The sequence below is a fragment of the Perognathus longimembris genome, chromosome 17 (assembly GCF_023159225.1).
Source record: "Perognathus longimembris pacificus isolate PPM17 chromosome 17, ASM2315922v1, whole genome shotgun sequence".
Taxonomy (NCBI): Eukaryota; Metazoa; Chordata; class Mammalia; order Rodentia; family Heteromyidae; genus Perognathus; species Perognathus longimembris.
Window position 1 is genome coordinate 52,740,745 of NC_063177.1, and position 27,404 is coordinate 52,768,148.

The window sequence follows — 27,404 nt, forward strand, 5'->3', positions numbered from 1 at the left end:
TCAAAAGCTGGTAGTAGAGCTATGGCTAAAGTGGTAGAGAGCCAGCCATGAGTGGAAGAAAGCCAAGTAAGAGCACTAGGTCCTCAGTTCAAGTCCTAGTACCAGCACAAAGAACGCATAATGCAAAAGGGGGCTGGAAGCTGAGTGCTGGTAGCTCAGGTCTGTAATCCTAGCTACTCATGAGGCTGAGATGTAAGGATCACGGTTCAAAGCCAGCCTGGGTAGGAAAGTCCGTGAGACTCTATCTCCAATTAACCACCAGAAATGACGCTGTGGCTCCAAGTTGTAGCCTTGAGCAAAAAGAGCTCAGAAACAGCACTCAGGCCCTTAGTTCAAGCCCTATGACCAACAAAATAAGAGGGCAGGGGCAGGGGCAGGGGCGGAGGGTGGGGTAAAGGCATAGCTCAAGTGGTAGAGCACCTGCCTAGCAAGTTCAAGGCCCTGAGTTCAATCTGGCGTTTAATCTTCAGTACTGCAGCAAGCCAAATGAACAACGCTTTACTACTGAATTATACATTTCATGTTTGGTGGGAGACATTCTTTTTCGGCTTTTTGTCTTTCCTCCCCACAACGGAACTTCCTAGGTTTTATTCTTTCACTTATTTGCTTTTCGGGTGCGCTTTTCATTCATCTTCCCAGCTCCAAATTGTCCCCTAAGCAACTGTTGTGTGCTCAGGCCTTTTGAGGGGCTGGGGCATCCCTTGGGGAAACCATGGGGGTGAAGGTAAGGACACCCCTCCCCCCCCCCTTGGAACTTGCATGTGGCCGCAGAGAGAGTTAACAGATTCCTGGACCTCACAGGTACCCGAGGACAGCAGCGGCTGGGCCAGCGGGAGCCCCCATAGAGAGATGGACCCCAAGTGTGGGACCACCCTCTTCACATCTGACTGACACAGCAGGAGAGCAGGCAGGCCTGCTGATGCGATCACCGTGACAACGAGGGGACCTCAACGGGCCTTTCTCAAGGGCTGCTCCTGGCTTTGGCCCGACACGGGATATTTAAGATGTCCAATAAGTCTCAGTGAACAAATAAGTCTATGGAGGCTCAATCCAGGGGGGTGGGGGAGGGCCAAGGGGATGGCACCCCCATTCCAGAGCGGGGGGGGGGGATAGGGAAAGAGGCTATTGTGAGCCTCTCTGACCTGAGACACAGCCAGGGGCTCATGAGCAACACTGTGGGCCTTGCCTTCACTCAGGGCAGGTTCGGGAGGGGGCTGCAGAGCTGGTGGGATTCTGGCCGGGGGGAGAGGGGGATCGTGGACCATGTGCTCCCAGAGGCGCTGGTTGCTTGTGGCGCTTGGTCGCTGTCAGAGTTGATGCTTGTATCATAAACGGCTCAGAGTGGAGGAGAACGAGGCCAGGGGAAAGGTCACCTAGGTCTCTGCCCTCCCCAGTCCTGTCACCCATCCGTGGGGCCTTGGCCAAGGGGTGGTCATTCTGAGTAACGCCCCGTGTGCCTCTAAGGACCCCTAGGACTTGGGGTGAAGCTGGTGAAGTTGCTCTCCGTGCCTCCTCGGCTGGTGCCCGCGGCCCATGGTCTTTAAAGAACCCATGCAGCCCTTGGCACTCACTGCCTGGCTGGTGACTTGGTTTCCCCGATCTTTAGGGGCAGCCTCACTGGGGAGGGGAGCGGTGCTGCTGTTGGAACCCAAAACCCTGGGAAGCAGAGGCCTCCTCGTGACATTTCACACAAACTGTGACTCACACAAGTCAGGATGGCCCTCCAGCAGGAAGACCCCTCTGGGACCTTCTGGAACATTCTGTGAGGACAGCTACAGTCCCACCTGGCAAGATGGCGTAATTGGAACCCACAGCTTGGAACCGGGGCTTCTGGGGCATCCTGAGCACCGGAGTCCAGCCAGGGGACCTTCGGTGGGGTCCACCACGCCGCGCAGACAATGAGAAGCCGGTCAGCGAGGCCCCCGGCCATGACTGCCCCTGGCTCCCCATGCCTGGACCTCCCTGTCCCAGAGCCTGCTGACCGTGGTCTCCTGGCGCCTGAAGCCACCGGCTTCGGGACCTCAACCTTGGCACTGACTGTTGGGTACAGCTTCTCCACCATCTGTCCTTTGGGGTGACTAGTGCTATCGGAACAATGCATCTTGACGCGCAGTACCCTTCCATCTTTCTCCTCACTTTCTCTTCAGTGGCCGCACGGCCTGGTAGGAAGTCAGCAGGAGAGGCCTGCGGCTTGCTCTGCTCAAGTCGCCGGACAGCTCACAGCTTACAGAGCTCACAGCTCACACAGCACACACAGCACACACAGATCACACAGATCACACAGATCACACAGCACACACAGATCACACAGATCACACACAGATCACACAGCACACACAGATCACACAGATCACACAGCTCACACAGATCACACAGCACACACAGATCACACAGATCACACACATCACACACAGATCACACAGATCACACAGATCACACGGCACACACAGATCACACAGCACACACATCACACAGATCACACAGCACACACAGATCACACAGATCACACACAGATCACACAGATCACACAGCACACACACACATCACACAGCACACACAGATCACACAGCACACACAGATCACACACAGATCACACAGCACACACAGATCACACACAGATCACACAGCACACACAGATCACACAGCACACACAGATCACACACAGATCACACACAGATCACACAGATCACACAGCACACACACATCACACAGCACACACAGATCACACAGCACACACAGATCACACACAGATCACACAGCACACACAGATCACACACAGATCACACAGCACACACAGATCACACAGCACACACAGATCACACACAGATCACACACAGATCACACAGCACACACAGATCACACAGATCACACACAGATCACACAGATCACACACATCACACAACACACACAGCACACACAGATCACACAGCACACACAGATCACACAGCACACACAGATCACACAGCACACACAGCTCACACAGCACACACAGCACACACAGATCACACACAGCTCACACAGCACACACAGCACACACAGATCACACACAGCTCACACAGCACACACAGATCACACAGATCACCCAGCACACACAGATCACACAGCACACACAGCACACACAGATCACACAGCACACACAGATCACACAGCACACACAGATCACACAGCACACACAGATCACACAGCACACACAGATCACACAGCACACACAGATCACACACAGATCACACAGCACACACAGATCACACAGCACACACAGATCACACACAGATCACACAGCACACACAGATCACACACAGATCACACAGCACACACAGATCACACAGCACACACAGATCACACACAGATCACACACAGATCACACAGCACACACAGATCACACAGATCACACACAGATCACACAGATCACACACATCACACAACACACACAGATCACACAGCACACACAGATCACACAGCACACACAGCTCACACAGATCACACAGCACACACAGATCACACAGATCACACACAGCTCACACAGCACACACAGCACACACAGATCACACACAGCTCACACAGCACACACAGCACACACAGATCACACACAGCTCACACAGCACACACAGATCACACAGATCACCCAGCACACACAGATCACACAGCACACACAGCACACACAGATCACACAGCACACACAGATCACACACAGCTCACACAGCACACACAGATCACACAGCACACACAGATCACACAGCACACACAGATCACACAGCACACACAGATCACACACAGATCACACAGCACACACAGATCACACACAGCTCACACAGCACACACAGATCATACAGATCACCCAGCACACACAGATCACACAGCACACACAGCACACACAGATCACACAGCACACACAGATCACACAGCACACACAGATCACACAGCACACACAGATCACACAGCACACACAGCACACACAGATCACACAGCACACACAGATCACACAGCACACACAGATCACACAGCACACACAGATCACACACAGATCACACAGCACACACAGATCACACAGCACACACAGATCACACAGCACACAAAGATCACACAGCACACACAGATCACACACAGATCACACAGCACACACAGATCACACACAGCTCACACAGCACACACAGATCACACAGATCACCCAGCACACACAGATCACACAGCACACACAGCACACACAGATCACACAGCACACACAGATCACACAGCACACACAGATCACACAGCACACACAGATCACACAGCACACACAGCACACACAGATCACACAGCACACACAGATCACACAGCACACACAGATCACACAGCACACACAGATCACACACAGATCACACAGCACACACAGATCACACAGCACACACAGATCACACAGCACACACAGCACACACAGATCACACAGCACACACAGATCACACAGCACACACAGATCACACAGCACACACAGATCACACACAGATCACACAGCACACACAGATCACACAGCACACACAGCACACACAGATCACACAGCACACACAGATCACACAGCACACACAGATCACACAGCACACACAGATCACACAGCACACACAGATCACACACAGATCACACAGCACACACAGATCACACAGCACACACAGATCACACAGCACACACAGATCACACAGCACACACAGATCACACAGCACACACAGATCACACACAGATCACACAGCACACACAGATCACACACAGCTCACACAGCACACACAGATCACACAGATCACCCAGCACACACAGATCACACAGCACACACAGCACACACAGATCACACAGCACACACAGATCACACAGCACACACAGATCACACAGCACACACAGATCACACAGCACACACAGCACACACAGATCACACAGCACACACAGATCACACAGCACACACAGATCACACAGCACACACAGATCACACACAGATCACACAGCACACACAGATCACACAGATCACACAGCACACACAGATCACACACAGATCACACAGCACACACAGATCACACACAGATCACACAGCACACACAGATCACACACAGATCACACAGCACACACAGATCACACAGCACACACAGATCACACACAGATCACACACACATCACACAGCACACACAGATCACACAGCACACACAGATCACACACAGATCACACAGCACACACAGATCACACAGATCACACAGCACACACAGATCACACAGCACACACAGATCACACAGCACACACAGATCACACACAGATCACACAGCACACACACATCACACACAGATCACACAGCACACACACATCACACACAGATCACACAGCACACACAGATCACACAGCACACACAGATCACACAGCACACAGCACACACAGATCACACAGATCACACACAGATCACACAGCACACACATCACACAGCACACACACATCACACAGCACACACAGCTCACACAGCACACACAGATCACACAGATCACACAGCACACACAGATCACACAGCACACACAGATCACACAGCACACACAGATCACACAGCACACACAGATCACACACAGATCACACAGCACACACAGATCACACAGCACACACAGATCACACAGCACACACAGATCACACAGCACACACAGATCACACAGCACACACAGATCACACACAGATCACACAGCACACACAGATCACACACAGCTCACACAGCACACACAGATCACACAGATCACCCAGCACACACAGATCACACAGCACACACAGCACACACAGATCACACAGCACACACAGATCACACAGCACACACAGATCACACAGCACACACAGATCACACAGCACACACAGCACACACAGATCACACAGCACACACAGATCACACAGCACACACAGATCACACAGCACACACAGATCACACACAGATCACACAGCACACACAGATCACACAGATCACACAGCACACACAGATCACACACAGATCACACAGCACACACAGATCACACACAGATCACACAGCACACACAGATCACACACAGATCACACAGCACACACAGATCACACAGCACACACAGATCACACACAGATCACACACACATCACACAGCACACACAGATCACACAGCACACACAGATCACACACAGATCACACAGCACACACAGATCACACACACATCACACAGCACACACAGATCACACAGCACACACAGATCACACAGCACACACACATCACACACAGATCACACAGCACACACACATCACACACAGATCACACAGCACACACACATCACACACAGATCACACAGCACACACAGATCACACAGCACACACAGATCACACAGCACACAGCACACACAGATCACACAGATCACACACAGATCACACAGCACACACAGATCACACAGATCACACAGCACACACAGATCACACACAGATCACACAGCACACACAGATCACACACAGATCACACAGCACACACAGATCACACACACATCACACAGCACACACAGATCACACACACATCACACAGCACACACAGATCACACAGCACACACAGATCACACAGCACACACAGATCACACACAGATCACACAGCACACACACATCACACACAGATCACACAGCACACACATCACACACAGATCACACAGCACACACAGATCACACAGCACACACAGATCACACAGCACACAGCACACACAGATCACACAGATCACACACAGATCACACAGCACACACATCACACAGCACACACACATCACACAGCACACACAGCTCACACAGCACACACAGATCACACAGATCACACAGCACACACAGATCACACAGCACACACAGCACACACAGATCACACAGCACACACAGATCACACAGCACACACAGATCACACACAGATCACACAGCACACACACATCACACACACATCACACAGCACACACAGATCACACAGCACACACAGATCACACAGCACACAGCACACACAGATCACACAGATCACACACAGATCACACAGCACACACATCACACAGCACACACACATCACACAGCACACACAGCTCACACAGCACACACAGATCACACAGATCACACAGCACACACAGATCACACAGCACACACAGCACACACAGATCACACAGAACACACAGATCACACAGCACACACGGCACACACAGATCACACGGCACACACAGATCACACAGCACACACAGATCACACAGCACACACAGATCACACACAGATCACACAGCACACACAGATCACACAGCACACACAGATCACACAGCACACACAGATCACACAGCACACACAGCACACACAGATCACACAGCACACACATCACACAGATCACACACATCACACAGCACACACAGATCACACAGCACACACAGATCACACAGCACACACAGCTCACACAGCACACACAGATCACACAGATCACACAGATCACACAGCACACACAGATCACACAGCACACACAGCACACACAGATCACACAGCACACACAGATCACACAGCACACACGGCACACACAGATCACACAGATCACACACATCACACAACACACACAGCTCACGCAGATCACACGGCACACGCAGATCACACAGCACACACAGATCACAGAGCACACACAGATCACACAGCACACAGCACACACAGATCACACACAGATCACACAGCACACACAGATCACACACAGATCACACAGCACACACAGATCACACACACATCACACAGCACACACAGATCACACACACATCACACAGCACACACAGATCACACAGCACACACAGATCACACAGCACACACAGATCACACACAGATCACACAGCACACACACATCACACACAGATCACACAGCACACACATCACACACAGATCACACAGCACACACAGATCACACAGCACACACAGATCACACAGCACACAGCACACACAGATCACACAGATCACACACAGATCACACAGCACACACATCACACAGCACACACACATCACACAGCACACACAGCTCACACAGCACACACAGATCACACAGATCACACAGCACACACAGATCACACAGCACACACAGCACACACAGATCACACAGCACACACAGATCACACAGCACACACACATCACACACAGATCACACAGCACACACACATCACACACACATCACACAGCACACACAGATCACACAGCACACACAGATCACACAGCACACAGCACACACAGATCACACAGATCACACACAGATCACACAGCACACACATCACACAGCACACACACATCACACAGCACACACAGCTCACACAGCACACACAGATCACACAGATCACACAGCACACACAGATCACACAGCACACACAGCACACACAGATCACACAGAACACACAGATCACACAGCACACACGGCACACACAGATCACACGGCACACACAGATCACACAGCACACACAGATCACACAGCACACACAGATCACACACAGATCACACAGCACACACAGATCACACAGCACACACAGATCACACAGCACACACAGATCACACAGCACACACAGCACACACAGATCACACAGCACACACATCACACAGATCACACACATCACACAGCACACACAGATCACACAGCACACACAGATCACACAGCACACACAGCTCACACAGCACACACAGATCACACAGATCACACAGATCACACAGCACACACAGATCACACAGCACACACAGCACACACAGATCACACAGCACACACAGATCACACAGCACACACGGCACACACAGATCACACAGATCACACACATCACACAACACACACAGCTCACGCAGATCACACGGCACACGCAGATCACACAGCACACACAGATCACAGAGCACACACAGATCACACAGCACACAGCACACACAGATCACACACAGCACACAGCACACACAGATCACACGGCACACACATCACACAGCACACAGCACACACAGATCACACAGATCACACACAGATCACACAGATCACAGCACACACTGCGCCTTAGACCCCGCCCGGCCACCAGGGGGCGCCGCTCACCAGCTTCCACTCCCAGGCCGGGACGCATCCCCAGGGCGAGGGCGCGGGCGGCGGGGCGGGAGGCCTGGGGCGCCCTGCGGAGGGGAGCAGACATGGGGCCCACGGGAAGGACGAGTGGCGGCGGGTGCGGTGGCGTCGCGGATGGCGCCCCGCAGGTTCCCGGAGCCCCCCAGCACCTCGGTCCTCCCGCCCGCTCGCCTGGGGTCTGCAGGCGCCCGGGAGCCTCGGCCTGCGGGGAGCAGGGTGCGAAGTGCAGGGTGGTCCGTCAGTCCAGGCACTGGGGCGGGGGGGCGTCTGTCAGTCCAGGACCTTTGGGGAGTCATCTGTCAGTCCAGGACCTTTGTGGGGTCATCTGTCAGCCCAGGACCTTTGGGGGGGTCATCTGTCAGCCCAGGACCTTTGGGGAGTCATCTGTCAGTCCAGGACCTTTGGGGGGTCATCTGTCAGTCCAGGACCTTTGGGGGGTCATCTGTCAGCCCAGGACCTTTGGGGGGTCATCTGTCAGCCCAGGACCTTTGGGGGGGTCATCTGTCAGCCCAGGACCTTTGGGGGGGGTCATCTGTCAGTCCAGGCGCTCTGGTGAGTTTCATCAGTCCAGGACCTTTGGGGCCACCCCCCCCCGCAGGTGGAGGGGGGCCCGGGGAGCCCAAGCGGCCGGGCTTGGGAGTGTGGGGACACCCAGGCCTGGGTTTGAGGATGGGAAGATGGGGGGCAGTGGGGTGGGGTTGGGGAGCACGGAGGGCTGGGTGGCCAGAGCTCAGCTGGGCTGGGGAAGCGGCCTCCGGGCCTGCGGGGAGGCGATGGAGGCGGGGAGCCGCCGAGGGCAGCGTTCCCAGACACCCCAGCTTCTTCCACTCTGCGTCTCTCCCTGTCTGTACCCGTGTGCTTTTCTTCGTGCAGTCATTCATCCCGTCCTGGGGCCTCGGCTCTCGGCCCGCCCGCCTTCCCCTGACTCTTCCATTCCGGGCTGCTGCTCCGCCACGTGAACCCCAGCTCCACGTCCAGCTTTTTGGTAGTTCAGTGGAGAAAGACGCTCAGGGCCTTTCCTGCCCCCAGCTGGCCTGGAGCTCTGATCCGCAGACCTCAGCCTCCCGAGTGGCTGGGATTACATGCGTGAGCACCGGCACCTGGCTGTGTGCTTGTTTGCCTGGGAGTTGGCAAATGAATGGAGGAGCGGGAGAGGCCAGCGAGAGGTGTGCAGTTCTCCCTGCGTCTCCCACAGCCAGACCTTCAGGAGGAGCTTGTAAGGGAGGCCAGGAAGGAAGGCCGGGCTGGGGCGTCCGCCTGGGACCCCCAGAGATCGAGGGGGACAGGCCTTAGCTGCCGTTCCTGGCTGCCCAGCCGCGGGCTCTGCGGATCAGCCTCTGAGAAGCTGGCGTTCCGCCGGCTCGGGCGGGCCGGGAGACACCCGTGAACGCGAGCTTTCGGGGCCAGGCAGTGGGGTGACGGCAAGGGGGCGCTGGGGGAGCCCACACCCCACAGGCCAGCCACGCGGAGTGGGCCCAGGGCGCAGGGCGTCCGCAAGGGTCAGGCCTCGGCCAGGAAACCATTGGGCCGATCTGGCCAGGGGAAGGGCGAGGTAGAAGTGCGCCGCACGGGGGCCCCCATCACAGGGGTCGGGACCCGGGGCTTCCCAGCTACTCAGGAGGCTGAGATCCGAGGCTCGAGGTTCCAAGCCAGCCGGGGTAGGAGAGTCCATGAGACTCTGACCCCCCGATCATCACACACAAAAAAGCTGCAAGTGGAGCCGAGGTTCAAGTGGGAGAGTGCTAGCCTTGAGCAAAGGAAGCCCAGGGATGGTGCCCAAGCCTGAAGTTCCAGCCCTGGGACTGGCGCGCACACACACACACACAGAGTGTCCACTTGAACCTGAATCTGGCAGAGGACAGATGAGTATGTCTTTTCTTTCTAAACCCCGCCCAAGTGAAAGTCAAGGAGATTAAAGAAAAGACAAACAGAAAAAAACCTCTGCTGCAAACTACCCGGCACAAAGGTGTTCAAAGCGGCTTGTTTACAACGGCCCCAAACTGGACGCCGCCCAGCAGGAGGAGAACAGAAAAGCAAACGGGATACTCGGCCAATGGAATACTACTCAGCCATAAAAAAAGAGACAGACCACTGATGCATGCAACAACAGAATTAAATTTCCAACATGATATGCCAAATGAAAGGAGACGAACACAAAGGGCTGACTGTCCGGTGCCATGTATAGGAAATTCTAGAACAAATAAATGGAATGGCCCCTGGCAATAGAAATGCAGTTAGTGGTTGTTTGAGAATGGAATGGAGGAGTGGTGGGGGCTGACTGGAATGCGGCCGGAGGGAAGGTTCTATGATCGTTGTCAAAACCGACTGAGCAGTGTGTGCTCTGACGATCTGAGCGTTTAATTATATGTGAATCTCACCTCAATAAGAAAAATAAGGGCTGGGAATGTGGCCTAGTGGCAAGAGTGCTCGCCTCGTATACATGAGGCCCTGGGTTCGATTCCCCGGCACCACATATATAGAAAACGGCCAGAAGTGGCGCTGTGGCTCAGGTGGCAGAGTGCTAGCCTTGAGCAAAAAGAAGCCAGGGACAGTGCTCAGGCCCTGAGTTCAAGCCCCAGGGCTGGCAAACAAACACACACAAAAAAATCCACAGGGAGAAAAAAATCCCCAAAGGGAAGAGATTGAAGCAATGGAGACTGAGTTCCGAGGAGGAAGCAGATGGGGGTGGAGAGGCGGCCCGTGGGAGCAGGCGGTGACATGCGGGACGCAGCGCAGCTGTGGTGTGTCGAGCAGGCCTGCAGTCTTCCCGCATCTTCCCGCCTCCTGCCTGGGGGAACATGATCCCCCCCCTCCCTGCCCCCACCTCGAGTCCTCCCACCAGGGATGGAGGTTCACCCTCTGGAGCAACAGTGCCGGGTCCCTCCCTGCCTTTCCCCTCTCTTCTCCCTCGTTTCCTCCTCTTCCTCCCCTCCCCTCCCCTCCCCTCCCCTCCCTTCCTGTGTCTTTGGACTCAGGTCCTCAGGAGCTCCACCCCCTTGAGTTGTGGAGGCAGCCTGACCTTGAACTGCAGATCCTCTCGCCTCGGCCTCCCTTGATTTTTTTTTTTTTCCTGGATTACTAAAATGGGCGTCTTCGAGGAAAGGACTGAACTGACCATGCGTGCCGCTCAACAAAAACCCCGGGGTCCTACAGTGAAATACTGAAGTAGAGTGGGGGTTCGCTACAATGAAACGGGGTCCCCCCCCAAGGGAGGGGATTCCTGGTTCCCCCAAGAGTCCACCACACAGTCTCCAGCTACAAGATGACAAAAAGACAGATTTATTGGGGAAGTAAAAAGTGAACCGACCGGCCTTGGTCGCAGCCCAGACTCGGGGGCCGAAACTGCCGACCACGTGTGCAGCCCAGACTCGGGAGCTGGGACCGCGTGTCCGTGTGGCCTTCCAGCCTGGTTAAAAGGCAAACATCACAGCCAAACTTGCCACACGCAGGCGGCCAATGAGGATACAGCACTTACGGAGCACGCTAGGCCGCACGCGGGTGGCCAGTGGAGTTCCAGTCTGTCTCATAGTATCTGCTTGAACCAACCTATCCTTCTGGTTAGAATGGGCGCATGGATGTGGCGGGGCTCACATGATGCAGGTGGATTCGCCTCCTCACGGGAGGGCACGGGTTTAACCTTGAACGTTCCTTGAACTTCCCATGCTTCAGGTGGTCAAGCAGTTTACACAGTCTTATCACAGCGAAGGGGAGCTTCCCTGGAGAGGGTGGGGGAGGGCTTAGTGGAGATGGACTTGGCGTCTGCTCTAATCTGACCTGGAGTCCACCTGAAGTCCCTCCACCGCTAATGATGGCACTGGCCAGATCTGACCTCCCTATTACAATACCACAGCCGCGCACTGCTCGTACTTGCTGAGCTTCCCGTCAGTGTGCGCGTGGGGCTGAGGTTTGAACTCATGGGTGCGCTCCGCCACTGAGCTGCAGGCCCACGCGCTGTGTTTTAGAGTTTCCATGTTACGTATGAACGACAGCACAATGAACACTTGAAGAAAACCATCAACTTCATAGCAAGAGATTAAAAACAAGTACCCTCCCCCTCCCCACCCCCCCCCAAATAAAAAAAACCACCACAACAAACTTTGCAAGAGAAAGAATACCGTGTCTGCTGGGCACAGTGGCTCAAGCCTGCGATCCTAGCTGTTTCGGAGGTAGAGGTTGAGAAATCGCCGCTCTTCAAGGCCTCGAAACTCCATCTCCATCCGTGGCCGAGGGCACCTGCGATCACAACAACCAGGAAAGCACAATGGTGGGGTACAGTGGGGCGCAGGGCTCCTGTCCCAGGTGGGGGCTGGGCCCAGGCATAGGGTGACACCCTACCTCAAAGAGGACTAGTGTACAAAGGGCGGGAGGAATGGCTCCTCCAGCTTCCACCTAGCAAGCAAGCGTGAGCCGCAGAGCTCAGTCCTCAGTACCCCAGGAAAGAGAGAACGTGGGAGGGAGAGAGAAGGCAAGGGAAGGTGAGAGGAAGCGAGAGAGAGTAGGCTAGACGCTGCAACTTCAGTCTAAACATCTGAAAACAGACAAAACAAAGGGGAGGAAATTAGTTCCTACATAACTCGCCTGAGACATTTCCCACATCAAGCGTGCCCCGGGGCACACCTGTAAATGCAGCTCTTGGAAAATCCGAGGCAGGAGTTCCAGGTTCCCGAAGTCTCAAACCCATCAGGGATGAAATGAAGACCCTCAAACTCTCCCTGAAAAGAAGACATAGATCAAAGGCGAAAGGCAAAACTTAGCCACAGTAGCAGCACACGTACTTAGCCCTGGGCGGCACTGTCAGGTTTCTGAGGGACTGCGTTCACCGCCAGCTCAACTAGCAAGCCCGGCCGCCGCAGCACGCTTAGCCAAGTCCAGGCCTTCGCAAGGTCAGCTTCTGGGCACCCTGATCAGAAGTGAACAGAGGCCAGAGGTTGAGACCAGAGAACCGAGGACTCTGATACAGGGCTGGGCTGCCCTGGACAGGGGTTTGCAAGGCAGCAAAGTTGAAACCAAGAGGAAGGAGAACTCTCTTCCGTGGGCATCAGCTAAGGTTGGGTTCACTGGCGGACCCAGGACTCCCGAACCAACAGCCCGTTCAGAGCTAGGTCTCAGCGGCTCCTACCTGGAGTCCTGCTGCCCTGACAGGAAAACCCAGGAGGCTTTGATCTCCAATCAACCACGGAAAAGGCAGACATGAACGGTGGCTCAAGTGGTAGAGTACCAACCTTGAGCAAAAAAGCTGAGAGACAGCATCTAGGCCCCGAGTTCAAGTCTCTGTCTCTGTCTCTCTCTGTGTCTCTATCTCTGTCTCTCTCTCCCTCTGTCCACACACACACACACACACACACACACACACACACACACACACAGAGATGAGGGTGTTTGCCTTGCTCCAGGGTACCTCCACGAGAGAAGCTGGATGTCCTGGCGGGAACATTCAGGAGGGGTCAGGGATGGACATTGCTCCTCGTGTGTGTGACCCCACCTCTTTGGGCCCAACTGGGGATTTCTAGCTGGGACCCTCTTGATGCTCTTCCCCTTCCAGAATAGCCCACCTATGAACTAGGGGATGGCAGGAGCCAAGGAAGGGGACCCAAGGCCCACCTGACCACCCCCCACCCATGCTGCCCCGGCCGCCCAGGCAACCCCCCTCCCCCAGGCCAGGTGCCCGATGGTGGGGCTCTTTCTCCTGCTTCAGTGTAGGCCTGGATTGGGGTGAGCAGGGTATTAGGTCTGGCAGCCCCAGGGCCCTGTCCTGTCCTGGGTTATGCCCGGGCATAAGTGGGTAGAAGGCTCATTGGGGGGCATCTTGTGGGTTTGGATGGGGGAGCAAGTGAGTTCGGGGGTGCTGGTTACCCCGCTCTAGCCCTGCCTCACCACCTTGGTGGAGCAGCTGGGCCTTGTCGGTAAATCCACACAGCCGACGTGTGGGCCTCTTCCTTGCTTCTAGAACAAGCAGCAGCGTGGGAATGTGCCCAGATGTCCCTGGACCTGAGTGCCTTGGCCCAGGCCCAGAAGCTTCAAGAACGTCCCCAGCCCAGCGGCCTAACCCCCAGCCCCCCCAAGCCCCCAGCCCAGCCGCCTGATACCCTCACCCCCACCCCCCCACCCCCCGCCCAGTGGCCGCACTCCGCAGCCCTTAGCCAGGGCTTCTTTGCTGATTTTCATTCTTTTGTTGTTGATGTTTTTCTTCCTTGGGGAAAGAAAAAAATGTTGTTATCAAGGGGTCGTGCAGAGAATTATACTTGGTTTTCATTATTTTATTGCTCTGTCAGCCAGCACGTTCCTCCAGCTAGTCATTCATTCAGGAAATAACTACTCAACCAGCGGGTCACTGGGGCTGATGCTTCCAACAGAGACACGAGCCGAACAGGGCGCCGGCGGCTCCCGCCCGTCATCCCCGCTGCTCAGGAGGCTGAGATCCGAGGATCGCGGTTTGAAGCCAGCCTGGGCAGGAAGGTCCGTGAGACGCTCATCTCCAATGAGCCACCAGAAAACCGGAAGTGCAGCTGTGGCTTACGGTGGTAGAGCGCTAGCCTCCAGCAAAAAGAGATCAGGGACAGCGCACCTAGGCTTTGAGTTCAAGCCCCACGACCGACAGAGAGAGAGAGAGAGAGAGAGAGAGAGAGAGAGAGAGAGAGAGAGAGAGGGAGGGAGGGAGGGAGGGAAGGAAGGGAGGGAGGAAGGAAGGAAGGAAGGAAGGAAGGAAGGAAGGAAGGAAGGAAGGATCTAGAGAAAACGAGTGGGAGGCAGGCTGGATGATAGAATCCGCAGACCTGTGAGACTCTTAGACTCCTCAGAGGCTCTGTGTCGGCCCTGCCTCCTCCCTGCCCGGCCCAGGTTCACCCCAGGCCTGCTGGGTGCTGCGTGGTGCCCAGGCCTGCCACCCGCCATGGGGCAGGAGGCAGAGCCCACGGGCGGCTGGGCGCAGCGAGTGCTGTTGGCAGAGTCCCCGTCTCAGCTAATGCCTTGGGCAAACAGCAGAGCTGGGGGGCTGGGGCTGATGGGGTGAGGGGGAGGTGCAGGGGTGGGGGTACAGTGGCATGCCTGCCTTCTCCAATTCCTGGGAGCTCCGGGGAGCTGTTGCTGCTTCCGGGCTGAGGCCTAGGCCGTAGGCTCAGGCTGTGCTCTCAGAGCAGGGGGGGGGGGAGGTTCTGGGGCCCCAAGATGGGGGGGGCAGTGGGCTCCGGGGCCCAGGACTGCAGGACACCTGGGAGGCCAGGCAGGAAGGACTTGGGCTCTGTGGTCCCCTTGGATGTCTGCACACCCCGTTCTTTCCTTGCTTGCCATCTCAGGCTGGTTGGTTACTGGGGTACGGCATCTGTGCCCCCCGCTTCCTGATGCACACAGGAACTGTTCAGGCCTCGGCTTGCCAGCCTGTCGGGGTGGCTCTGACCCAGGAGCAGCAGAGCCAGACAGACACGCCACGCGGGGTCTGGGAGGAAGGCTGCCCCGACCCACGGGGCTCCCAAGGGCTGCACCCACTGCCCCTGCTCACACTGGCGGGCACAGCCCCCCCATGGGGGCCTCTCGGAGCCCCCTCCCCTGTCCCCTCTCCCCCTCCCCCTTTGTGACACCTGTGTTTTCCTTCTCCACAAGAATGCCTCAGCCATCCTGGGCCACAGTCCCACCTCATTGTGAACAACACCCCAATTCCCCACCCCGACAGGCCCGGGCCTGCCCCCGGGGCCAGCCCGCTACCCCCTGCCGCAGGAGGCCAAATACACCTGTTTACCTTTGGGCCTCGGACCAGAAAGGAGCAGGCACCTGACTCGGGTCCACCTGCCCACTTCCTTCCCGGCCCTGCATGGAAGCCAGGCAGGGGCAGGGCGGGGGACTGTGTGCTGGGGGGAGGGTGGGGGGTGGGGGGGAGGGTCACGGTGGGGTGGCTGTGGTTTCCTGTAGCTCAGTGCAGCAGAGGGGCTTGCCAGTGTGTTCCAGGAAAGCGGGGGGAGGGGGGGAAGCAAGGCAGGGGGAACCCCAGGAGCTTTCAGATCTGAGGGTCACTGACCCCCCAGCGTGGCCTGTCCTGTGGGCAGGAAGGGAAGGCCCCAGGGCCCCACTCCCATCCTTCCTGTCTCCTCCTGCCGTGGAATTCCTGGCTGGGGTATCCCAGGGAAGGGGAGAGGCATCACCCAGTGCTTGAGAATGGAGTCATCTCAGCCTGGCGCTAGAGGTCTGGGCCAGAAGCCCCCCGCTAGGGCTTCCACAGGTCAGGTGCAGCCACTCTCCCCAGTCCGTTTGGATTACAGAAAGCAGTAATGAAGCCCGGCGTTGGTGGCTCACGACTATGATCCTAGCCACTCAGGAGGATGGGGTCTGAGGATGGCCGTTCCGAGCCAGCCTGGGCAGGGAAGTCCAGGGGACACCGAATTCCAATTAATCTCACACACGCACACACACGCGCACACACACGCGCACACACAGACGTGGAGCTGTGGCTGCAGTCGTAGAGCGCGAGCCTTGAGCAAAAGAAGCTTGGGGAAAACACCTAGACCCTGAGCTCCAGCTCCAGGACTAGCACCAAAAAGCAAGCAAGAAACTAGTAATGAGAGACAAGGAGAGAAGAGACAAGGGGAGGAAGAAAAAGTAAGAGGAAGAAGGAGGAGGAAGAAGAAGAGGAGGAGGAGGAAGGGGAAGGGAAGGAGGAGAAGAAGAGGAAGAAGAAGAAGAAGAAGAAGGAGAAGGAGAAGGAGAAGAAGAAGAAGAAGAAGAAGAAGAGAGGAAGAGGAAGAAGAAGAAGAAGAAGAGAGGAAGAGGAAGAAGGAGAAGGACAAGAAGGAAGAGAAGAGGAGGAGGAGGAGGAAGAGGAGGAAGAGGAGAAGGAGGAGGAAGAGGAGGAGGAGGAGGAAGAGGAGGAGGAGGAAGAGGAGGAGAAGGAGAAGAGGAGGAGGAGGAAGAGGAGGAAGAGGAGGAGGAGGAGGAGGAGAAAGAGGAAGAGGAAGGAGAAGGAGGAGAAGGAGGAGGCGGCAGAGGAGGAGGAGGAGGAGGAGGAGGAAGAGGAAGGAGGAGGAGGAGGAAGAGGAGGAGGAGGAGAAGAGGAGGAGGAGGAAGAGGAGGAGGAGGAGGAGGAGAAGAGGAGGAGGAGGAAGAGGAGGAGGAGGAAGAGGAGGAGGAGGAGGAGGAAGAGGAAGAGGAAGGAGAAGGAGGAGAAGGAGGAGGCGGCAGAGGAGGAGGAGGAGGAAGAGGAAGGAGGAGGAGGAGGAAGAGGAGGAGGAGGAGGAAGAGGAAGGAGGAGGAGGAGGAGGAGGAGGAGGAAGAGGAGGAGGAGGAGACCACCAGTACGGGCAGAGGCAGAGGACCACCAGGTTGTCCTGGCTATAGGCGGGAGCACTAGGTGTGACTAGAGGAAGAACTGGGGGCAGGAGACGGCTGGCCGCGTTCAGCCATGGCCGGCCTGGGTGACCATTACCTCAGGCGTTGTCATGGCTGCCCTCACTGGAGGGGAGGGGTCTGGCTTCCATGACGCCATAACTCTTCCTGGGGTGCAGGCTCCTGGCCGCAGACAATTGTCCTCCTTTGGGGAGTACCGTCCTGTGCTGCGAGGCTCCGGGGTTCCGTTCACGGGGGTGGTTTCGATCGCGTGTCATGAAGGTGTTTTCCAGGCTCTTCCAGGGGCCCACGGTGATGGCAGGAGGCAGGCGCCACGCGCACGCCCAGATGCTAAGCTTCGGCTCGGCTTTGGCGTCCATGAGCCCGAGGAAGGGGCCGTGCCTTTCAGCAAAGGCGGTTCCTAAGTCCCCGTTATCAACCCGCTCGGAGAACCTGTCATTTGTGTGGCTCCGAGCCGCACACGCTGGAAAGACGTGAGGCCCGGAACGGAGGAGCCGGCACCAGAGCGGCTTCACGGGGACGACCGGCAGTTTGCATCGCTCTGCGGATGGGAGACCCCGTCAGACCAGACGCCTGTTCTGGTTATGGAGGATGCGTCCTTGCGTGAGGGACATTAAATGAATTGTTAAAAAAGGAAAAAGCCAGGGCTGGGGATATGGCCTAGTGGTAGAGTGCTCACCTCGCATACATGAAGCCCTGGGTTCGATTCCTCAGCACCACATATACAGAAAAAGCCAGAAGTGGCGCTGTGACTCAAGTGGCAGAGTGCTAACCTTAAGCAAAACAAAAGCCAGGGACAGTGCTCAGGCCCTGAGTTCAAGCCCAGGACAGGCCAAAAAAAAAAAAAAAAAAAAGGAAAAACCACCTTGCAGAAGGGTTAGAGCAGGTATATGCTGAACTGAAAATTCACATTTGCCCAACTCTCCAGTTCTGCCTTCTGAAAAGGTTATGCAAACCCCCTTCTGTTTTGGCTGAAATATTGGGGACTCTGTGTGTGTGTGTGTGTGCCAGTTCTAGGGCTTGAACTCAGGACCTCATGCTCGTCCTTGACTTTTTTTTGGCCAGTCCTGGGCTTGGACTCAGGGCCTGAGCACTGTCCCTGGCTTCTTTTTGCTCAAGGCTAGCACTCTGCCACCTGAGCCACAGCGCCACTTTTGGCCGTTTTCTATGTATGTGGTGCTGGAGAATCGAACCCAGGGCTTCATGGATGCAAGGCAGGCACTCTACCACTAGGCCATATCCCCAGCCCTTCCTTGGCTTTTTTTTTTTTTTAACACAAGGCCGAAGCACTTGAGCCCTAGCCCCACTTCTGGCTTTTTTTTTGATGGTTAATTGGAGGTCAGAGTCACGTGGATGTTTCTGCCCGGCTGCCTTCAAACTGAGATCCTCGTATCTCAGCCTCCTGGGCTAGGATGACGGGCCTGAGCCACTGATGCCGGGCTCCCGTGTCTAGAGATCTCAAAGAGAAAAATGCTGATGGGGCCCTACTAGAGATTCTGGTCTAGTTGGTCCGGCGCAGCCTGGGCTTTGGGGTTTTCAGGAGTTCCTGCATGGTTAAGTGCACCCGAAGGCACGTGTTGGTTGGATCTGCCTTTCTTTTTTGGCCTTTGACTGTGGCCTTTTTCTGTGCCAGCCTGGGGCCGGCGGTACAGGCTCACTGTCAATCCAGAACGTTCCCACCTTGGCCTTGGCTGGAAGCTGATCTTGGGGGCTGGAGGAGAAGGCTGGAGCTCCCCTATGCTCCCCTATGCGCCCCGGTCCAGTCCCCGTGGAGCGCAAGGGGAGTTGGGGAGAAGGGGAGGTGGGGGAGAGCTGGGGGGCTAGGCTGGGGGGGGGGGCCCTTCCGTGTGCCCTGTGAGCAGGACGGGCTGCCTGGCTTAGAAGGGTCTCAGCTGTGTTCTGCCTGTTCTGCAGTGAGTCTGCCCTTCTGGAATATTTGGAATAATTAGCAAATGAAAGCAGCAAGTTAGCCCCAAGAATGCCAGGTTGGCCTACAGCCAAACTCGAGGGCCGAGAAAGAAAGGGACACGGGGAGAAAGAGGTCTGTGGAGGCCGGGCAGCTGTGTGTGTGTGTGTGTGTGTGTGTGTGTGTGTGTGCACCAGGGTGGGTGGGGGCTGGGTGGGGAGGGAGGGTCCCAGGCAAACCTAGCAGAAAGGGATTGGAAGGTTCTGGACCCCCAGTCGCACACGTCTTGCGCCTCAGTGGGCTGGAGTTTCATAGAGTGAGCCTGAGGGTGTGAACGGCAGGGAGGAGGGTGGGGGGGGCGGGGGAGGAAGCTCTGAGCACCCCACCTCCATTCCCGCGTGCGTCCTCCTCCCCAGCCTGGGGGGGGGGCTGGGTCAGGTGAATGAATACACGGGAGCGGGAAGGAAGCCGAGGAGCTTGGGGCTGGGACCCTCTGACCTCCCTCCCGGCCCCTCCCTCCAGGAGAGGGCGGAGGGAGGGAGGGCTGGAAGCGGGCCAGGCCTGGGGTGCGGGCGAGCCCGGGCAGGCCCTCTTTGTGGGGGATGGCATGAGCGGGAGGGGGGGGCGGGGGGCACACTGGTCTTTGTGAGTCTGTGGGGCTTGGCACAGCCCCCCCAGAACTACGGGCCGGCTCCCCACAGCCCCTCTCGGCCCCTTCCTCCCACAGGGACCCCGAAACCCTAAGCAGGGGACTTGCTCGGCCAGGGATTTCGCTGCAGGTCCTCCCGAGCCCCCCATCTTCTTCCACCCTTATCCACCCCCAGCCCCCCCCCCCAGCCCCAAAACAGTAAGTTCTCCATCTTCCCGGCGAAAGACCCGAGGACAATTCAAATGTGTGGTGTTTTTCAAATTTTATTTTTAAAAATGTCTTTTATTGTAAATAACTTTCCATGAAAAATTGTTAACTTGCCGCTCCGGTGTGGCGAGGCGGCTGCAGGCCACAGACCCCGAGGAGGTCAGGGAAGAGCCGGCCCGCCGCCCTCCCCGCGCGGGCAGGGGTGGGGGCTGCCCCCCCCCCAGGCCCGGGCCGACGGTTCCGGTAAGCTGGGCACACCTCAGTTAAGGATTCGCTACGGCTACGTGCGCGCTACGTTAGTCTTGTCTGTTCCCCCCACCCGCTGCCGCCTGGCTGCTCCTTCCCTACACCCCCAAACCCCACCGGCCTGCCCGCCGCCGCGGCTCTCGGCCTCAAGCTGGGCTCAAAATGGGGGCCTGGTACCCTCCGCCCGCCCCGGCGGATGGGGCCAGCGGAAGGGCCCAGAGGCCTTCGTGAACGGCGTCTTGCCCCACGGTGCCCCCCCCACCTCCATTCTGCCTCCTGTCTGCACCCCTCCCCCGGCCCCCTCCCCCGCCCTGCTCCTTCTCGGCACCCGCACCGCAGCCTGGACCCCGGGGAGCTGCTGCGGGCGAGAGGCCTCCTGGGGGTTCATTTGCTGACACCTAATGAGCCCTTGTTGTACCTGGGAACGGAGAGCCGGGCCGGGGAGGCGATGGGGGAGGTGGCCGAGTGGAGGGGGGGTTTCTGGGGGAGGACCCCGTGTTGTTTCTCCCCAGCCCAGCTGGCCGGGCCTCAGCTCTCTTAGGGTGCGTGGGGGGGGCCCTTTAGCCAGTTTGGGGGGAGAGGGGGCAGGGAGATGCAAATCAGCGAGAAACACTGTGTGTACATTGGGGGTGCCGGTGAGGGGAGGCAGCGATTCTGGTCCTGGACTCCCCCCCCACCCCCAGTTCTCAGCCTCCTGGGCTTGAATCTGAGGACATGTTGGGCTGGTGGCGGGGTGGCCTCGTGGAGCCAGCCTCGGGAGACCCAGCCGGGGCCCCTGCCCGGGGTGGGGTGGGGGGCGGGGTGTCCATGGGCCTGTAGGGGGGCAGTTCTGGGCCCTGACGCGGGCACTGTCCGGAGGCGGGGTGGGGTCTGGCCTCTTACAAGAAAGCGCCCACGCCGGCCCAGTCCCGCAGGTCCGCGGCCAGGGTGGCGTCCCCCGCCTCGAAGAGGGGCTCGGGGGGCAGGCAGCCACTCCCGCTCTCGTCCCACGGGTGCTGCAGGAAGGACGTGGCCAGGAAGGTCTCGTCGAAGTCCAGGCTGTCGGCGGCCTGCTCCACGGGCGGGCCCCAGGTGGCGGGGCAGTCGACGCGGTGGCCGTGGACGGTGAGGTCCACGTCCCCCCCGTGGGAGGAGGGGCTCAGCGGGGGGCTCAGCTCCAGGGCCTCCAGGGTGCCCAGCTCCGCCCCCAGAGTGCCGGCCTCGAAGATGGCCTCCCAGTCAAAGTTGCCCTTGAGGGGCTCGAGCTCGCCCTGCTCCTCCTGGGTCAGCAGCAGGGTGGCGGAGGGCCGCAGCGCCTTGGCCACGCGCTTGGGCAGGGGCTGTTTGCGCTTGTGGCCCGGCCTCCCGTCGCCCGCGCCGCCCCAGCCCGCCTCCCCCGTCGCCTCCTCGAACTCCCGCAGCAGCTGCTGGGCTTCCGTGTTCACCGTCAGCGGCGCGGCCCAGGGGGCCCCCGCGCCGGGCTCCGGGGCGGCCGGCCGGGCAAAGGCCGGGTGGATGTGCACCGGGGGCAGCCGCCGCTTCTTGAAGGCCCCGCTCAGCAGCCGCTCGGCGTACTGGGGGTCGATGCGCCAGAAGCCCCCCTTGCCCGGCTCGTCCTTCTCGCGAGGCACTTTGATGAAGCACTTGTTCAAGGACAGGTTGTGGCGGATGGAGTTCTGGGCCCGGCGGGGGAGGGGGAAGGAAGCAAGAGGGAAAAAAAAGAAGAGCTAGGTCAGGGACGGAGGGACACCCGCTGCTCCTGCGTGTGTCCCCCCCCCCAACTTTCTGATGGGGGAGGGGAGGGAGGGGGAAGAAGACAGATCGGCCGGCAGCCCCGACCAGGCATCTGAGGCTCTGGGACACCAGCCACAGGGCACCGGGGGCCTGGCGTGCTGTCGGGGACTTTTGTTCTCTGTTGCCGGGATATCGGCCTGCTCAGTCATCCGAGCTCTGAGCCGCGGGATGGCTCTCGGTGCTCACCCCCCCCCACACCCCCCCCCCCTTGCCAGTCGAGTCCCTTGCCCTCCCTCCTTTACACACTGCTGTTTGTGGCATGGCCAAAGCCCTAGGCTCCCCCAGGGCCTGGACTGCCATGGCCTAGCTGGCCCTCTGTGAAGAGAGTACTTCCAGGGAGGGGGGGCTGGGCGACCAAGGATGGGGTGTGTGTGTGTAAGGATTGGGGGGGGGGGAATCTAGTAGTTCCTTGTTTGTTGAGCCAGCTGCTGGCCTGGGCCCTCACCTTCTAACGGCCCTCTCTACCCAGGCTCAGTTGATTATTACCCAGCCAAGAGCATGGGGCTCATGCCCGAGGCCTGGGCCGCACCAGCCGGGGGTCGAGGTGGGGCGGGTCAGGGGATTTGGAATGGCCTGGGACTGTGAGGCTGTCAACTGCCCCCTGGGGCCGACCACTGGGCTTCCTCAGGCTCCTATCTCCGACTAGCCTTAGATCCCCAGGCTGAAGACTCTCAGGGCAAGGTCTACCCAGCCTTAAACCCATCCTCCTCCTGCCTGTGTCATTCTTGGATTCTTAGTTTTGTCCAAACCACGTTTGGGGTCAGGGGGTCCTGGCCAGACTAGCAAGTCAGGCGGGTGGGCAGTGGCCCCAGCAAGGCTAGGGTGTTTACATGGCGGTCTGGGCCCCTCGGCTGCTCTGTGCCAGGTTCCGGAGACTGGGAACATGAAGCCAGAGCAGCAGGCAGAGCCCCTGTGGAAAGCACCTGGCTCAGGTAATTGTTCCCCCAGGGAGCCTAGCTGACACGGGGAAGAGTGAAGGCAGGAAAGTGGGGAGGGGCTGGGGGGGGGGGCTGGGACGGTGGCTTCAGGAAGGCCCCATATCCCCAGTCCTGGGCAGAAGATTCTCCATCTCCCCCCCCACCTCCAGCACCCTCCCCGGCCCTCCTTCAAACCAAGTGCCGAGGCAGGCAGGAAGGCTACTGGCTTTCCACTTCTGAGTCGGGGCCCCGACAAAGTCCTTGGGCAGTTTGTTTCTAGAATTCTAGAACTCGGGGCAAGAATCTTCCCCGGGCCAGCCACTCTCCCTAGGAGACTACGCTGCCCCCCCCCCTTAAAACCTCTAAGAAGTCTGCACCCCAAGTCGCCCTGTGCCCCAGGATGTTCCCCCTCCTTGGAGGACCCTGCCCGGCCGGCCTGGGGGGGGGGGATGGGGGGTCCTGGCGGCGGTCGGGGATGAGGCCGGGGTGCGGCCCGGGAGGCGGGCTTGGCGGGGGGGGGGGTTCCCCGCCCCCCCCCGCGCCCCCGCTACCTGCCAGGTGGGGTCGGCGTGGCGGAAGTAGCAGAAGTTGTCGGTGATCCACTTGTAGATGGCCGAGAGCGTGATCTTGGTGGCCTTGCTGGCCTGCATGGCCATGCAGATGAGCGTGGCGTACGAGTAGGGCGGCTTCACGTGCGGGTTGGTGGCGTAGTCCACGTCGTCGGGGGGCGGGGCCGGCGCCCCCGGGGCCGCGCCGCGCGGCGTGCAGGACGACGACGTGGGCTTGCCCGGCGTGTGCGGCTGCCCCAGGCAGGCGGGGTCGGCCGCCAGCGGGGAGCCGGGCGCCGCCGAGCCGGGCACCTGGCGGTAGCCGTGGGGGTCCGCGAGGCCCGGCGGGGGCAGGGCCGGGGCCTTGGCGCTCAGGATGGAGAACTCCTGCAGCCACTGCAGGCTGGTGAGGCTGTCGTCCAGGGCGTCGGGCTCCTCGGGGCCGCCCTCAGGCGCGGCCTCCCCCGCCGCCGGCCCCGCTCCCGGGAGGCGCAGCCAGCTCTCCGCCATGTCTGCGGGCACTCTCCGAGGGGGCGGGCCACATCCAACGGGCCGAGCCGGCGTGGCCCGCCGCGCTCCGCGGCCCTCCGGCTCCCGGGGCTCCGGCTACGCGGCCTCCGGGGTGCGCGCTCCCATCCCGCGACCCGGAGGTCGCCGCCTCCAAACGCGAGTGCGGGGCCTGCGGGGAGCGGAGCGGGGCTGAGCGCTCTCCCCACCCCCCCCTCCACCACACACACCCGACGGAGGGGGGGCGGGAGGCGAGCCTCGCCCCCCCCCACCCGGCCCGGGCCTGGCCCCGCCGCTCCCCCCACCCCCCACCCCACCGCGCCCGTCGCCCTTCCTTCGACGTTTAATTGGCCGTGCAGGGGAGAGGGCGGAGAGCAGGGCAGCCGAGCCCGCGGCTCTCCCCCCCCCCCACCGCCGCCCCCGAGAGCGGGAAACCACGGGGAGATAGAAGGTGGGGGCCGGGGCCGAACGACGGCGGGGGCGAGGACGGGCACCCGCACCCACCGCGAAGGGAGCCACTGGGGCTGAGGATCCCGTGGACGCCCAGCGGGGCAGGAGCGGGTGCCCCCGGGACTCCTCAAATGTCAGTCTCCGGCCCCACCATTTCCGTCGGGGGGCGAGGGGCAGAGCAGGCGGGTACCGTCGCCCTGGCTTCCCCGGGACCCGCGGCCCTCCCGGCCCCTTACCTGGCTCAGAGCGCAGCCCGGGCCAGAGGAAGGTTCTGGAAGAAGTTCCTCCCACCCCCGCGGCTCGGTGCCCCCAGCTCGAGGGCCCCGCCAGCGCCTCTCGATGCCCCCCCCCCGCCCGACGGCGCTGCTCGGAGTGCCCGCGGCCTGGGGACCGGCATTAAGTAGCCGCTCGGAAGGCTTCTCCCGCTGCCATGGCGACGCCCCGCCCCCGTAAACAGCCTCCGCGGCTGCGATTGGCCCGCGCGTCGCCAAGGAGACCCCGGGCTCGCGCTCGCTCCCGGCGGCGGCTTCTCCCGCGCCACCCAGCCCCCTACCCGCCGCCGGGCCCGGCGCCTTCCCGCCGGAGGGCCCCGCGCTGGGTCGCCGAGCGCGCACGCCCGCCCGCCCGCCCGCCCGCGGCCCCGGGAACGGCCACGCCGCCCCGGCCCGCCCGCCCGCGCCCCGCGCCCCGGGACCCCCGTCCTGGGGCTGGGCTGCGAGCGACCCTCTCGCGTCCCGGTGGCCGGGCCCCGGCCGCCCACCCCGGGCCTCGCTGGTGGCCGCGGGCGGGGCTGACTCTCGGAAGCCACCCACCCGCCGCGGCGGGCAGGGGACCCCAGCGGCTCCCGGTAAGCGGCTCCCTCCCGCCCCGCCCCGTCCCGCCGAGCTCCCGGAAGCTGGCATTCCAGAAGCTTCTGCAGAAGTGCCCCCCCATCCCCCGTTCCAGTAGCCGAGGAGGGAAGCGGGAAAGGTCATCTGCCCGGTGCGCTTCCCAGCCCGCGGGGCTCGGGAGCCGGGGCTGCGGCGTCGCCGCCCGCCCGGCCGCCTCCCGCTCTTAATTATTCAGGAGCCGCGGGGAGGCCGCTCGCTCGCTCGCGCGCTCGCTCTCGGGTTTACCGGGGTGTCAGGCGGCGGGCGGCCGGGGAGCAGGCCAGCCGGGCCCCGGGCGCACCCCCCTGCCCCCTCCCCCGGATTCTCTTGAATAAAAATAACAGAGGGCATCTCAGAAACTCAGACCACACATCCGCAGGTGAATCCAGTTCGTGGCTCAAGACCTCGCTCCTTCCCATGTAAACAGTTTTATTCATTTTTAAGAATCATGCAGCAATCCATAAATATTGCATCCTTGATGTCCCCCCCCGTAATGTGCCCCCAGCAGAGGGGCCCGCAGGTGACCCGCACGGCGCTTGCACACACACGCCAGGTATGCGGCTCTTAAGCAAAATGAGTAACAGCATGCCGACACCAGGCGGGCAGGCCCTAGCTTCCAGAAAGCCGGCTTAGTGTTTGGGTCTGTGCCTCAGAGGCACCCCCGTGGGGGCCATAAACTCTGGTGGGATAGAACTGGGTAGAAGGCGGGAAAGTTCTTTGAGGGAACCAAGACCACTAAGAGAGCAAGCACACCCCCAGGGTGGCAAGGCCACAGGCCAGGCTGTGGTCACCGAGACAAGGTCTCCGTCACACTCCCCGGCAAGGGCAAATTCGGCATGAACGGCTCTCTGAGCCACCAGGGTCTTGCTCCTGGTCAGACTGACGGCAGCCCACTCCAGTGAGCCGATGGGCTATTTCTGCTTGCCGTGAGCTACATGGGAA

At 59.3% G+C, this 27,404-nt stretch overlaps 1 protein-coding gene across 1 annotated transcript; it reads right to left on the reverse strand.

The window, feature by feature from the left end:
* Nucleotides 1-21,982: 21,982 nt before the first annotated feature.
* On the reverse strand, nt 21,983-26,017 carry Foxj1 (forkhead box J1). Its single transcript, XM_048365873.1, has 3 exons — nt 25,830-26,017; nt 24,640-25,315; nt 21,983-23,053 (listed from the first exon to the last, which is right to left on the reverse strand). Exons 2-3 carry the CDS (start codon nt 25,144-25,146, stop codon nt 22,277-22,279), a joined length of 1,284 nt encoding a protein of 427 aa, XP_048221830.1. The 5' UTR covers nt 25,147-25,315; nt 25,830-26,017; the 3' UTR covers nt 21,983-22,276.
* Between the last annotated feature and the right edge of the window lie 1,387 nt (nt 26,018-27,404).